Source organism: Chlorocebus sabaeus, chromosome 4 (assembly GCF_047675955.1).
Source record: "Chlorocebus sabaeus isolate Y175 chromosome 4, mChlSab1.0.hap1, whole genome shotgun sequence".
NCBI lineage: Eukaryota > Metazoa > Chordata > Mammalia > Primates > Cercopithecidae > Chlorocebus > Chlorocebus sabaeus.
This window is the reverse complement of record NC_132907.1, coordinates 62,569,810-62,585,553: the sequence shown is the minus strand read 5'-3', so window position 1 is coordinate 62,585,553 and position 15,744 is coordinate 62,569,810. Positions and strand designations below refer to the sequence as shown.

The window sequence follows — 15,744 nt, the reverse complement described above, 5'->3', positions numbered from 1 at the left end:
ATTTGACCTAGGACACAGTGGAAATAATTTGGAATGATTTTAAAACAAACAAAGGGCCAGGTGCAGTGGCTCAGGCCTATAATCCCAGAACTTTGAGAGACCGAGGCAAGTGGATCCCTTGATGCCAGGAGTTCATACCAGTCTGGCCAACGTGGCAAAACCAAAAATACTAAAAATACAAAACTTAGCTGGGCATGGTTGCACATGCCTGTAATCCTAGCTACTCGGGAGGCTGAGGCTGAGGCTGAGGCTGAGGCATGAGAATCACTTGAACCTGGGAGGCAGAGGTTGCTGTGAGCCAAGAATCGCACCACTACCCTTCATCCTGGGCAACAGAGTGAGACTGTCTCAAAAACAAACAAAACCTAAACTTTTAAGAGATTACTCATCCTCTGCTCACCTTAATTAAGCATAATAATTCTATTAATAAATTTAATTAAAATTGAACTTCTGGATTCGCTATTTGAAGACTACACATATCAGAGTTCCTTTGCCTGGTTTTTATGCTCAAGGTCAAACATCCTATGAGGTATAAATGAAAGAGTGAAAACAACCAAACTGTGAGCCATTGCCTTTAGGGCATTTTTTTAAAGAGCCGTATGCCTATAGAAAGGGGAGACTTGCCATCTGGAATTTGCATTCTTTGTAACTGTTTATAATTCATATTCTGAGTTTTGGCACCGGGTCATACCTTTTGCCTTGGTAAATCAGAATGGACCACACGTTTTCTCAGGCTCAAATATTTTAGCACCCTGTTCAACCATAAAATTATCTTTATTAGGTGCAGTTGCCCAGGATTAGTAGGGTTGGCAAAAAGTAGATTTTCACAGCTTTCCCCCACATTCTGGTGGCACCCGAATTGGAACCAACAGACCTTCACACAAGACTGTTTAGGTTCTTGGGATTTTTATTTTTACTCCAGGACAGAGACCAAGGTCATGCTAAAATGGAATTTCCAGAAAAACAGAAAATGCCTATTTACCTCTTAAGCCTTTAGGGGGGAAAATTTTGTTCCATTTGAATAATGGGAGATTAAACATGTGAGTATTTTTCCATTTCTGCCTTTATAATGATTTAATATAGCTGCAAAAAATTAATAAATGACAGAAAAGCTCATAAGCATTCAGACCATTTTTATTTGTCAGGCACTTCTTTTTCATAGACTGTTACTTGTTCTAAGAAAATGTTCCATTAAAATAAACCCTCAGTCTTGCCTTTTCCATCCGGTTCCCTCTTAATAGAGCAACAGGAGATATATCTCCTTTAAACAAATTTTTCTTTTTTAAAAATGGTATTTTCTATAAAACATTAACTCACAATAATACATACACAAGCAGATTACTATTTAAAAAGGCAAAGTTGGATTTATCCTCTGAAACAGAATCTCCTAGGACGTAGACAAACTATTTTACACATGAGTTCAAAGTTCCTCATTATCTTCTTAGCAAAGATCTTTACTCCTCTAAGATGAGAGTTTTTGTGAATCTGCTTATATAGAACGTAATGTATTTTTGTAATGCTATATGTTGAAAATGAATACAACCAAATGTAGTCACATAACAAAAAAAGAATCCTACCCCTTGCCAAGCAGGACAGTTTATTCATGACTGGCACGGGAATGTCTATGGGTACATTTGTAGTATTTCCCTAGGAATCGTAATCTACCCTGTACAGTACCAGACCCTTTTCCTGTGCCTCCTCTGTAAGTGGTTCAGCAGAGTCTCATGCAGGCTGCCCAGATCTGCATCTGCAGAAACGGGTAGAAAACTCAGAAGGAGCATCACACTTAGAACATCTCCCTGATGAGCCCTCATGTTTGCATCAGAGGCAGCCTGAGGATGGTCCTTTTCCAGGAAGCCCCCTTGGTCACTGGGTGAACTCGCATTGTCCTACATGGTAACATCTCCCAAGTTTGTGTGTGAGCCTTCAGCTCTCTCCTGAGCCCTGATGGCCACTGGACAAACTTACATTGTCCTACCTGGTGACATCTCCCAAGTCTGTGTCTGAGCCCTCAGCTCTCTCCTGAGCCCCCTGAATTTTGTGCCCACTGCCTGCAGGATGTCTCCATGTTGGATATTTCACATCATGCCTAAAACTTAGCACATCCCTTTCCCATAGCACTGAACCCACTCCAATGCCCCAGGTCTCCCTGTCTCCAAAGTTTGCCCAAGCTGGAAGTTTGATGAGATTCAATGGGGATGACCAACCATCCTGGTTTGTCCAGAACTTCCCCTGGTTTCTCACTGAAAATCCTGGGAAACCCTCCGTCCTAGGGAGAACGGGACCGCTGGTCATCTTGGAGTCACCTGAAGCACTTCCTGCGCCCTTCTGCCATGTTCGGTCAATCAGCAAGTTCCGTCAACTGTAGCTCCTTTTGAAATCCTGCAGCTCAACCTCCCTCTCTCTTTACTCCGGTAACTTCAGGTCAGGGCTAGGTTGCTTTCATTGCGCCCCTGGGCTGTCATAGTACTCCCCTACCTGGGACGTCGCCCCCATTCCTATCCATTCATCCACTGTCCCAGCTGCCACCAGAGGGACCTTTCTAAACAGCACATTTAATTACACACATGCACATAGGTGCACAACATACATGTGCGTGCACATACACACACTGGCTGAAACCTGTTTGGTGGGTCCACTTTGCCTTCATGGTTGTTACCAAACACCTTGTCAGTCATTCGAGGCCCTTTATTATCTGATTCCTGCTTAACTGTCTGCGTCCATCTCTCACTGCTTTCTTTTTTTCTTTTTTACCTTTACCAGTTTATTATATAATAAAGAATACAGATGAAGAATTGCATAAGGCGAGGTCTGGAGGGTTCCCAGCACAGGAGCTTCTGTCCCTGTGGAGGAGGGTGGGGGTGAGGGGGGTGCATTACCCTCCTGGCATGTGGATGTATTCACCAACCTGGAAGCTCTCTGAACCCCTCACTCCAGGGATTTGTATGAAGGCTTCATCCCGAAGGCATGATCATTTGTTAACTCAAAATCCAGCATTTCTCCCCTGACTCCAGAAGATGGGGGTAGGGCTAAAAGTTGAAAGCTTCTCATGGCCTGTCCTTTCTGGTAACTAACCCCCATCTGGAAGCTATCCCTGATGTCCAGTTTCTTATGCTTTCTTCCTCCCTGATTTGGAGTGAATTCACTGCAAGCTTTTTCAAAATCCATGCTTACTGTCACCTCTGAGCCTTTGCGAGTGCTGCACTCACTACCTGATTTCTTCTTCCCTCTCCTGTGTCGCTTAGCTTCTACCTTTCCTGGGGGACCAAGCCTCAAGACACCCTCCTCTAGAAGGCCTCCGTGACATTCCTGCCACCTGCTCTGTGGTTAGCCATCTCCTCCTCTGTCTCCTGTGGTACCCTCTGCTGGTCTTCATTCATGCCTGAGCCCCACATATTCCAATTACCATTTGGCTCGTTGTGTCCCCAGTAGACTAAGAGCAGAGCCTTTGATTTTTTAAAAATATTTTATATATTTGGGGGATGGAGGTGCAGATTTCTTCAACGCATATATTACGTAGTGATGAAGTTCAGGCTTTAACGTACCCATCACCTGAATAGTGAACATTGTACTCAGTAGATAATTTTTCAGCTCTCACCCCGCTTCCCCCTTTTCCAGTCTCCAGTGTCTATTATTCCACTCTGCCTGGGCACCCATTGTTCACCTCCCACTTAGGAGTGAGAACATGGAGTATTTGACTTTGTGTCCTGAGTTATTTCACTGAAGGTAATGGCCTTTGGTTCCATCCATGTTGCTGCAAAAGACATGATTTCATTCTGTTTTATGACTGAGGAGTATTCTATGGTATATATCACATTTTCTTTTTTTTTTTTTTTTCTTTTTTTATTGAGATGAAGTCTCACTCTGTCGCCCAGGCTGGAGTTCGGTGGCGCAACCTCAGCTCACTACAACCTCTGCCTCCCGGGTTCAAGCGATTATCCTGCCTCAGCCTCCCAAATAACTGGGACTATAGGTACATGCCACCATGCCCAGCTAATTTTTTGTATTTTTAGTAGAGAAGGGGTTTCACCATGTTGGCCAGGCTGGCCTCGAACTCCTGACCTCTAGTGATCTGCCCGCCTCAGCCTCCCAAAGTGCCGGCATTACAGACATGAGCCACCACGCCTGGCCTGGTGTATACCACGTTTTCTTTATCCAATCAGCCATTGATAGATACTTAGGTTGATTCTATATCTTTGCTATTGTGAATAGTACAGGGTGGGGCCTTCTTTGTCTTTGTTTCCCATCTTAGCTCAGTGCCTTGTAGATATTTATGAAGGCCCCAAGAGTACTAGTCCTGGGAGATGGGACCCTGAGTTCCTGCCTCAGTTCTGCCATCCCCAGCACTGTGGCCTTCAGGTTATTGCAGCCTTTCTCTGGCCTTCTGTTTTCTCACCTATAAACTAAGCATTTTGGTCTGATGACTAAGGGACTTCCAGCTCTGACATTATGCTCACCCATGTCTTACTGATCATTCTGAATAAGAAGGTGTAAGCAAACGGTTTCAGGAAAGGTTTGCAACTAGAGCCGGAGCACTTACTGTAGCAAGATTCTGGTTGGATTGTGTCTTCTCACATATGGGGCAAAGTTGCTGTTGTAAAGTTTTCTTTTTGGTTCCAGCAGTAATGAGGTCATTTAAATGCTGTGAGACAGCTCCCTTTAATGTACGCTCCTGTTTTGGTAAATAAATCCCTTCGTTGGCTTCAGTGAAGGGATGCATGTGTGAACTCACACAGTAATTGGCAGTTTACAGGAAAGGGTAACACTCCAACAACATTAGTGCAGAAGACTCCATAGCATCCAGTTTTTCAGGGTTTGGCTTTTTCTCAATAGGCTGACAAAGTCTCGTTGCCCTTTTAGCTAATATAAAAGAAAACAAATGCCCAAACCATCTGTCTAGACAGGGTCTGTTGCAGAACTCGGTCTCTCCAACTGGACCAGGGTTCACACATTGAACACACTGGCAAACAGACAGATCTCCCATCTGTGTGAGCTTCTTAACCTCAGTCACAAGGACTGTCATGGAACTGTAAGATTAGTGGGTAAACATTCTATATTTGTTCCTTCAGTGCTATTTATGGGATATCATTATTATGTGGTAGACACTGTTGTAATTGCTAGAGAACTGGTTGGTAAGCAAGACAGACAAGGTTCTTACCTCACAGCATTTACAGCATACCACAAACAATAAATAAGCAAATCCACGAATCACAGTGTCAGAAGCTGATGAGCCAATGAAATAAAACAGGGTGAAGGGAAAGGTGGCTGGCCAGTGTCATGGGCAGGGGGCTGGTTGATGTTGGGTGTCAGAGCAGGAAGATCTCAGTCAAGAGGCAATGTTTGAGCTGAGGATTGAGTTGTCAGAAAAGGGCAGCCCTGCACAATCTGGGGCAGAATGTTCCCAGGGAAGAACCAGCAAAAGCATCTGCCCTCAGGCAGGAACGATAGAGTGTTCCAGGAGAAAAGACACTGGGCACTAGGAGACGATTCAGGAGGTGTGGTCAGGGCTGGTTACAGGGGTTCGCATATGCCACCCTTGTAGTTTGAACCTTATTCTTGGTCCGGTGGGAAGTTGTTGGAGGGCTTATGCTGAGTGCATCACAGCCTGTGTTTTTTAAATATTCCCCTCGGAAGTTTGATGGAGGATCATGGATTGTAGGAGGTGAAGAGTTAAAAGGGAGACCAAACTGGAGCTGGTCACTTTGACAAGGGGGAGGTGGCAGGGGAGATGAGCCGAAGTTGGTGGGTGTGGGATCTGTTTTGGAACTAGACTCTACAAATGGTACTTGTGGTTCAGATGTGGGAGGTAAAACAGAAGGAATCAAAGATACTTCATGGACTTTTGGCTTGTGGATCATCTTTAGCATGAGTAGAGGATAATGCTGTTCCCGTTGGGATGGGAAAGCCAGGAGCAAGAGAGGAAAAAGTCCAGTTTTGATTGTATTAAGGTGTATATCAGATACCCAAGTGGAATTGTTAAAGGAGGTAATTGGAAATATCCTTAATATCGTTATATTTAAGTTGGCTTGTTAGTTTTTGGCCAGTATAAGTTTTAGCCTACTAAGTGTCAGACACTGGTTTTATTTTTCACTGAACGTTGCTGTAGGCAAATACATTTAAAACTGACAATTGTGGGCCAGGTACGGTGGCTCACGCCTGTAATCTCAGCACTTTGGGAGGCCGAGGTGGGCAGATCACCAGTGGTCAGGAGTTTGAGACCAGCTTGGCCAACATGGTGAAACCCTGTCTCTGCTAATAATACAAAAATTCGCTGAATGGATGTGGTGGTGCGCACCTGTAATCCCAGCTACTCAGGAGGCTGAGGCAGGAGAATCGCTTGAACCCAAGAGGCGGAGGTTGCAGTGAGCCAAGATTACACCATTGCACTTCAGCACTCACTCCAGAGTGAGACCCTGTCTCAAAAGAAAAACAAAGACAAACAAAAAAAAAAAACTGCTAACATTTACTTCTTGCTGCTTGTGTCTTCCTTTGTAGTCCTCTGAACTTCCTTCATTAAATGATCAGAAATTCCAAGGTGAGGAAACTTGTATTAATTTCTTTAGATACTCCCCTCCTATTTCCTACTTTCAATTTTGAAAAAAAAAGAAGAAAAAAAAACTACATTATTGGATAAAAGTGAAAAAGAAGGTCTGTTTCTTGACTAGTGTCGTTGGGGGCTATATTACAGACTGGTGATTTCTGCCCTCTGAAGCCAATTTTATTTGTTACGTGTTTTGCACGACTTTGTTTTTAACGAGTTTTGTGATTTGGGGCGGCTGGGGGCAGGCAAATGGAGTGGATATGTGGGTGCTCTTGATAGAAAGTGTCTTGAACTCTTAGGTCAGTGTATATATACATTCAGGCTGATATTCTATTCCCATGAACGTCATTTTGCATGTTTCTTGTTACAAGTCCTACTTCTAAAAGCATTTAAAAATTAGAAAGGAATGTACCTAGTATTGTCACATCCTTCGTTAACCATACGTACATGTTTTGTTGGACAAGGAGGAGGGGAAAAGGGGAAAAGAATGGTGGTGTAAACTAGTAAGGGGGATGGATAGGTTTTTATTAATTTGCGCTAAAACCCAAATAGATTTTCTTATTTCTGGACTCTAAGAATGGTCCCTGTTGCTCTTGGGAAACAGGTCCACGGCTTTTCTGTCCTGGAAGAAACACTCATCTTCTAGACCCCAGCAGTCAGAACATATCTTCCATGGAAAAAAAAAAAAGCCACCATCCTACTCTCACGTGTGCTGTGAGGCAGCCACAGGGCTGTTCCCTATGCTGGCGTGGGAGGCCCAGAAAGCCAGGACAACATCCAGTCAGCACATCCCTGATTCTGTTCTTTTCAGTGGTATCTGCTAGGCCATAGGGCCCCATTGGAAGTGTTGAAAGTTGCCATCTTGGCGGCTGTACTGATCCTCAAGAGTGGTTTTTTGGAAGTAGTAGAGCAATGAGAGACTTAGAAGGCCAGGGAAGATGTTTCTGAATGGGGAAAGGAAAGGTGTTCCAGAGGTCAGAGGCAGCAAACCAAAAACCATAGAGTCCAAAATGAGGTGATTGGATGAAATAGAGATCGTTGACAAGTTCATGAACTACTGTGGTAAGCCAGTGACTTCTGAAGTTACATTTGGCCAGACAGGCTTCATTTGACTGTGGTCAGGGGATGGAGGAGACAGTTGGCACCAGTGTCTGTTCCTGGGATAGCAGAACCCCACCGAACGGTGCGGTACCCGAAGGAGTGTAGGATCCAACAGGTCTCTGTCTGCTAATAATTTCCCCAGACATTCCTATTGCTGCACATCAATGACTGCTCGACATCTGGTTTTTTTACTGTTGCATGAAGTTTCATTTCAGTTTCTGACTGTGTATTTCAGATTTTCTAAATACCACACATTCTTTCTTCTTTGTAAGCAGCTTGAACAGGCAGGTTGCCTATTTCTAGGGGGCTGATGGCTTTGTCCATGTTGGACCTTAATGGTTCCATTGGACTTTTCATGATGGATGTTAAAAGCAGATGGCTTTTGTTTCCTATGTTGTTTCATATGTCATATATCATTTGTTTCATATGAAAATGGCTTTTGTTTCATATGTCTTGTGAGCCAGGCCCATATAGCTAAGGCTAAAAAGAACTACAGGGGTGAGTCTGAAGTGAGACCCCAAAGTTAATCACTTTGGAAGGTTTTGCTTTCATTTCTCTAAATAGCTAAGGACTTGGGAGAGTCAACGGTCTTGCAGTGAGCATATGTGTGTCTCCTTGAGTGAAGCAAGCAGACAAACGGAGGATAAACCAAGGCAGAAAGGCTATCAGCAATCAGATGGCTTAGAGACATTGATTAGTTTATTTATTTATTTATTGTTTTTGGTTTTTTGTGTGTGGGGGGGGGGGAGGTTCACCTCCACCTTCCAGGTTCAAGAGATTCTCCTGTCTCAACCTCCTGAGTAGCTGGGATTACAGGTGCCCAGCACCACGCCCGGCTAATTTTTTTTGTATCTTTTTTAGAGATGGGATTTCACCATGTTGGACAGGCTGGTCTTGAACTCCTGACCTCTGGTGATCTGCCCGCCTCAGCCTCCCCCAAGTGCTGGGATTATACGCATGAGCTACCACGCCCGGCGTAATTTTTTTTTTAAAGAAGATTTGTATAGGGGTTGAAGCATTTCTTAAATGTATTTAGAGAATGTGCAGCCCAGCGTCTGTGGCAGTGGGTATCAAATTCATCAATTAATTTTTTGTTTTGGTTTCTCTATCAAATATCTCATTTATGTGTTTTAAGGAAGTTTGAGATTCAATTCAATATGGTGCTTTTTGTTTTTCTGTGTGCTTGTTTGTTTGTTTGGTGACGGAGTCTTGCTTTGTCACCCAGGCTGGAGTGCAGTAGCACCATCTCGGCCCACTGCAACCTCCACCTCCTAGGTTCAAGTGATTCTCCTCCCTCAGCCTCCTGAGTAGCTGGGATTACAGGAGCTTGCCATGATGCCCAGCTAATTTGTTGTATTTTTGATAGAGATGGAGTTTCACCATGTTGGCCAGGCTGGTCTTAAACTCCTGACCTTAGGTTATCCGCCTGCCTCAGCCTCCCAAAGTGCTGGGATTACAGACATGAGGCACGGTGCCTGGCCCTCAATATGGTATTTTTAACATAAATATGCTTATATGTGTATATGTAAGTAATATAGTTACCTATCAACATTTATTTACTGGGTGTTGTACTGCCACCTATTTGCACAGATATTTAATTCTAAGAACAAACCTGGAAATATTAAATTCCCAATTTAGAGGCAAGGAGACTGAGACTTTTAAGCATTAGGTGCCTTTCATAAGTTACAAATGGCAGAGCTGGGTTCCAACTAGTTGAAGTCTCCTGGCACCAAGACCTGAGCTTTGCCTTCCTTTCATCTTTTTTAATTAGTAGCTGTGCAGAAGTCAAAGGAACCCAGAAACAGCCAGTGTTTACATGCACAGTGGCATCCAGGTTTCAGGCAGAAGCAGCTTCACTTAACAGGACCCTGTTCAGGAAATTTAATCATCACTGTGCTGTGCTGCCCATAGTATAGTCATTAGCCACAGGTGGCTCTTGAAATTTAACTAGAATTCAGTTCAGTTACAAATTCAGTTCCCCAGTTGCCACTCGCACATTGCAAGCATGCAATAGCCACGTGTGGCTGGTGGCTCCATATCGGATGGCTCAAATATAGAACATTTCCATGATCACAGAAAGTTCTATTGGACAGCACTGCCAGCCAAAGACTTGGGTCCAATCGGCAGAATTCTTTTCTCCTGTGATAATCTGTGATTATCTGTTGACAAGTGATGGATATCCAGCCAGACGTGACAGCTCCGTTCTCCCGTGTCAATGCCGTGTGTCTGTCAACCTCCTTCATGGTGTGCTCACTTTTTCTTCCAAGGAGGAAGTTGGCCGAATATGGAAGATGGAGCTGCTCAAAGAATCGGATGGGCTGGGAATTCAGGTTAGTGGAGGCCGAGGATCAAAGCGCTCACCTCACGCTATCGTTGTCACTCAAGTGAAGGAAGGAGGTGCCGCTCACAGGTGACTAGATAACCCTCTCCCCTCCCCCGTCCCTCCGCTTCCTGTCCTTGCCCCTCCCTCCCCGCTGGTGCAGGCCCTCTTCCACTTGTTCAAAGCCCTGGTGATTGCAGTTCATAAAGATTATGCTGGAGCACAGAAGGAAACCAGGCAAGAGTGGTTCGAATTGAACACACCTCTGAGCACAGGAAATGGCTAATTGCAGAAGGTACTGCAGGATCTTCTAAAACAAGGAGAGATTGGATCTCTTTATAGTACAGTTTTAGTTTCAAGTGAGTGTTACCTATCCTAACGTGCTGAGACGATATGAGGCTGCTTACTGAGAATATGCTGCTGAGTAGAGCACAGCATTCCTAAGATCTTAACTCCTATAAGACTTGACTAATGACCTGGGAAAGTGATTGGTTTTCCGTTTGACCACAGCACTGGGGCTTCACTTGTCAGGTCTATCAGGATTTCAGCATACTTAGATATATGTATCCCTGCCATACAGATGTGGAAGGAAAATTAAGTAAATGTGAATTTTTCTCCTTACGATCTGAAAACAATTCATACCTCAAAACTTCTTTTGTAGGTCAGGTGCGGTAGCACACACCTGTAATCCCAACACTTTGGGAGGCCAAAGCGGGAGGATTGCTTGAACCCAGGACTTTAAGACTAGCCTGGGCAGCATGGTGTGAGACCTTGTGTTTACAAAAAGTAAAAATTAAAAAATAGCAGCCGGGTGCGCGTATAATGCCAGCCCTCTGGGAGGCCGAGACGGATCACCTGAGATCAGGAGTTCGAGACCAGCCTGGCCAACAGATGAAACCCCGTCTCTACTAAAATTACAAAGAAATGAGCCAGGTGTGGTGGTGTGTGCTTGTAGTCTCAGGTACTTGGGAGGCTGAGGCACAAGAATCAGTTGAACCCCGGTGGCGGAGGTTGCAGTGAGCCGAGATCGTACCACTGCACTCCAGCCTGGGCAACAGAGTGAGACGTTGTCTCAATTAAAAAATAAAATAAAATGGGCCGGGCGCAGTGGCTCACGCCTGTAATCCTAGCACGTTGGGAGGCCGAGGCAGGCGGATCACGAGGTCAGGAGATTGAGACCATCCTGGCTAACACGGTGAAACCCCGTCTCTACTAAAAAAAATACAAAAAATTAGCCAGGCGTGGTCGCGGGCGCCTGTAGTCCCAGCTACTCCGGAGGCTGAGGCAGGAGAATGGCATGAACCTGGGAGGCAGAGCTTTCAGTGAGCCGAGATCCCGCCATTGCTCTCCAGCCTGGGCGACAGAGCGAGACTCCGTCTCAAAAATAAATAAAATAAAATAAAATAAAATAAAATAAAATAATAAACTAGCTGCTCTTGTTGGGACACTCCTGTAGTCCTAGCTATTCAGGAGGCTGAGGTGGGAGGATCACTTGAGCCTGGAAGATTGAAGCTGCATTGAGCCATCACTGTGCCAGTGTACTCCAGCCTGGGTGACAGAGCAAGAGACTTTGTCTCAAAAAAAACACTTTTTTTTTTTTTTGAGACGGAGTCTCGTTCTCATCCAGGCTGGAGTGGAGTGGAGCGATCTCGGCTCACTGCAAGCTCCGCCTCCTGGGTTCAGGCCATTCTCCTGCCTCAGCCTCCCGAGTAGCTGGGACTACAGGCGCTGGCCACCACGCCCGGCTAATTTTTTGTATTTTTAGTAGAGACGGGATTTCACCGTGTTAGCCAGGATGGTCTTGATCTCCTGACCTCGTGATCCACCCGCCTTGGCCTCCCAAAGTGCTGGGATTACAGGCGTGAGCCACCGCGCCCGGCACACTTTTGTTTTAATCGGAACAATGATCTGAAGTAGGAAGAGGAATGGTGTTTAGCTAGAGCATGTGCAAAACAGTTTATTTTGAGTAAGAAGGATGTAGCTATCCCAAAATGTCAGGCTGACTCTTAACTGCTAGCTAATTGCTTCCAGGCACATAGGGTGTCTACAATTGGCAAGGCCTGGTGGGGCGTGTACATATATTGTATGCCCACAGTATACAGTAGGCGTATAAAGGGAGAGTTTCATTGATGAGCGAGGTGATCATCTTTTATAAACTAGTCTGGAACTTGGTGTTCAGCTCAGGTACCCTGATTCTCAGAGGGGTGTGGCAAACCAGACCGGTATTGGCCTGCCCAAGCTTGGGAGGGGACGCGGAAGGATATCACATGAGGTACAGTCAAAGAAGCTGGAGATAGATAGTCTGAAGAATGGAAAACTTAAGAAGAGGACCAGGGCAAAAACCAGCAAAGTCTTTTATGCTCATCAGTTCTCTTATTACAGAAGAGGATGCTAATCACTAAAGTAGAGAGAAGATTAACTGCAATTGTTAGTTGTCTGGGTGGTAGTAATGATTGAAGGATTAAGACCCTAGGTGGTTTTTACTCCAAAGAGCATTATTGAACTTCCAAAGTGACATACGCTTTGAGGAGCTCCTGTCAGATAGACAGTTTCCCATTAATCATAGGTCTTAAGTTCTAGTCTTCCTTTAGCAAGCTGGCAAGTAGGAAATTCCTGTGCCCAGAGATAAACTTAGAACTGTTCTTGTCTATTTCCCATCTGAGCCATTTCTATTGGGTCTCATTATTTTCCTTTCATTCTTAGCCTGGAGTTGTGTGTGTGTCTCTTTGAGCCTCTGGGGTATATGATTCACAAGCGGGGCATTTTAGTTAATAACAGGAGATGAAAGAAATGAAAGAGGGAAATAAGAAAAGGAAAAGGGATGGGGATGGCCCTTTTTTTTTTTTTTTTTTTTGGATGGCGTCTCACTCTGTTACCCAGGCTGGAGTGCAGTGGCGTGATCTTGGCTCACCACAACCTCCACCTCCTGGGTTTAAGCGATTCTCCTGCCTCCGCCTCCCAAGTAGCTGGGACTACAGGCACTTGCCACCATACCCAGCTAATTTTTGTATTTTTAGTAGAGATGGAGTTTCACTATGTTGGCCAGGCTGGTCTCGAACTCCTGACCTCGTGATCCACCCACCTCAGCCTCCCAAGGGACAGGGATGGTCTTGATGGCATTCTGAATAAGTAAGCCCAGGACACTGGTCTGAACCATTGCGTTCTTGATTCCTGAATCCCTCTCCTCCCGTAGGAAACAGCTCCTGAGTGGCCCACCCACACAACTCCTGAGATTCCAGCTTGTTTCTTCTTGGTTTTCCCATTCCCCATCTCCCACCATTCCAAACAACTAGTGGGGCCCAAACAACTAGTGGGGCCCGTAGCATTTCTCTGCTTCAGGAATTTTTGAAGGACAGAAACAGAGAGTATCAGAAGTCTCTGGTGTCTCCTGTCTTCTGTTAAAGCCCAAATTCATAGAAAAGACAACGGCATATGCCCTAGAGGAAGGAGACAGAAAGTGAGAGAAAAGCTGTTGAAGGAAGGAAAGGGAAAGGAAGGATGGAAGAAGAGACGTCAGTTGATTCATTGAAAGAAAGCCAGGGGACTGGAGAGAAACGGGGCTTCTGGGTGTGTCGGAGACGTGCGTGTGTTTCATGGCAGCACTCTGGGTGCTGATGTGAGCCTTTAAAACGGGGAAGTCCAATCTTTTGGCTTCATTGGAAGAAGAAGAATTGTCTTGGGCTACACATAAACTACACTAACACAAACGATAGCTGATGAGCTTTAAAAAAATCACCCAAAAAAAATCATCATGTTTTAAGAAAGTTTACAAATTTGTGTTGGACCATGTTCAAAGTCATCCTGGGTCACATGCAGGCCACGGGTTGGCCAAGCTTGCTCTAGAGGGTGCAGTGGGATCCGAGGCTGGAGGTCTCTCTGCCTCACCAGCTTTCCTAACCCACATTCAGCCACCTCTGGCTCCTTTGGGATCCTGGGAGATCAGACACTGGAGGCCCTGGTGGGATCCACAGGGACTGTTGATTCACCATGATTCAAGGGGCCTGCCCAGTGCTCTGGCACTGCGCCACACCGAGCCCTGACCCACCTGAGGGGAGGCAGTCCCTGTGACAGCTGAGTCTCCTGCCAGCCCAGTGGGGAGAAAGCTCAGAGTCAGCCATAATTTAATTTAAAGGAAAGAAACACCCTGTTTGTACACCCTGTTTGTAGCCCAGGTCTGATACCTGCAGCGACAGCAGTTTAGGCAGTTTATTTGTTCTTTTCCTTTCTTGTCTTTTCTTTTCTTTTCTTTCTTTTTATTCATCCTTCTGCATATGAGGCTTGGCTGGAGAGACTCAAGGATGAAAAAGGAGCTGAAGCCGGGCCTGGTGGCACACACTTGTAGTCCCAGCTACTCAGGAGGCTGAGGCAGGAGGATCACTTAAACCCAGGAATTCCAGGCTGCAGTGAGCCAGGATCGTGCCACTCCACTCCAGCCTGGATGACAGAGCAAGACTCTGTCTCAAAAACAAATACACACACAAACAAAAACGTACGTGAAAAAACCAAAAAGAAGAAAAAGAACAAGGTGCTGAGAGTGAGAGACTTTTCCCTCAGGGACCTGTAACTCTGTTGGGAGATACAGTCCCATGTAGTGTAGTGTGAATCACAGGTGCCCTGTTGGGAGATACAGTCCCATGTAGTGTAGTGTGAATCACAGGTGCCCCAGAGGACATCTGGTCAGGTTCACGTCACCTGGGAAGGGAGGAGGGCAGTGCGTTAGGAAAGGAATGCAGGTGGGTTTAGGATATCTCTGCTCTTTCTGAGCTCAGCTCAGTGACTCAGTCATCAGGGCAGGATGGCGGGGAGGATTAAGAGAAGAATGACTCAACTCTCCTCAAACCTTGGGGTCTTGGTTCCTCTATCACCATCTCCACCTGGATGGGAGTTTCACTGACATTGATGCCAGGTAGGCTGGTGACCTTAATGTGCGTGTTACTGAGCCACTGCCTGAAATCATGGAGGGAATCCTCTGATGGGAATCTGGGCACCACGAATGAAGCAGTCGCATCCCCAACTGCCTCTGGCCATCACAGTGTCCTCTTTAGCCCAATCCTAACTGTCCTTCCTCATCACCCTCCCTAGCTCCAGAAAGTGGCCCTTCTCAGGCCCAGAATGTCTTGACAAGGGATTTTTTTCCCATCTCCCTTTCCTCAGGGATGGCAGGCTGTCCTTAGGAGATGAGCTGCTGGTAATCAATGGTCATTTACTGGTCGGGCTCTCCCACGAGGAAGCAGTGGCCATTCTTCGCTCCGCCACGGGAATGGTGCAGCTGGTGGTGGCCAGCAAGGTAGGTCGTGTTTGTTTTTTGGTCCTCGTAATGGTGGCAGTGGTGAGTTGGGGTTGAGCCACACCTCCCGTGCCACACACACACACAAACACACACGTGTCCACTTGTACGTTTACCTTGGGCCATTGAAAAAGCCTTGCTTCCACAGGGCAACGCTATGTGGATTCCCTTAGCTGAAGTGCAGTTAGTTATTTGGCTTTCCTTAAGAAGTTTTTGTTTTTGTTTTTGTTTTTGTTTTTGTTTTTGTTTGAGATGGAGTTTCACTCTTGTTGCCTAGTCTGGAGTGCAATGGCGTGATCTCGGCTCACCGCAACCTCTACCTCCCAGGTTCAAGCAATTCTCCTGCCTCAGCCTCCCAAGTGGCTGAGATTATAGCCGCATGCCATCACACCCGGCAAATTTTTTATTTTTAGTAGAGATGGTGTTTCTCCATGTTGGTCAGGCTGGTCTCAAACTCCTGACCTCAGGTGATCCACCCACCTCAGCCTCCCAAAG

The 15,744-nt window shown here is 45.6% G+C and overlaps 1 protein-coding gene across 4 annotated transcripts in view; it reads left to right on the top strand.

Annotated features, from left to right (window-relative positions):
- The window catches only part of PDZD2 (PDZ domain containing 2), a 472,427-nt gene that overhangs the window by 351,757 nt on the left and 104,926 nt on the right, over nucleotides 1-15,744 (top strand). For 3 of the 4 annotated variants that reach the window (XM_007961284.3, XM_007961289.3, XM_007961288.3), the window contains 2 exons: nucleotides 9,910-10,052; nucleotides 15,117-15,249. The exons of the other annotated variant lie outside the window; for it this stretch is intronic. In XM_007961284.3, coding sequence (XP_007959475.3) covers nucleotides 9,910-10,052; nucleotides 15,117-15,249 — 276 coding nt within the window. The remainder of the gene's footprint in view (nucleotides 1-9,909; nucleotides 10,053-15,116; nucleotides 15,250-15,744) is intronic. 4 annotated transcript variants of the gene reach the window in all.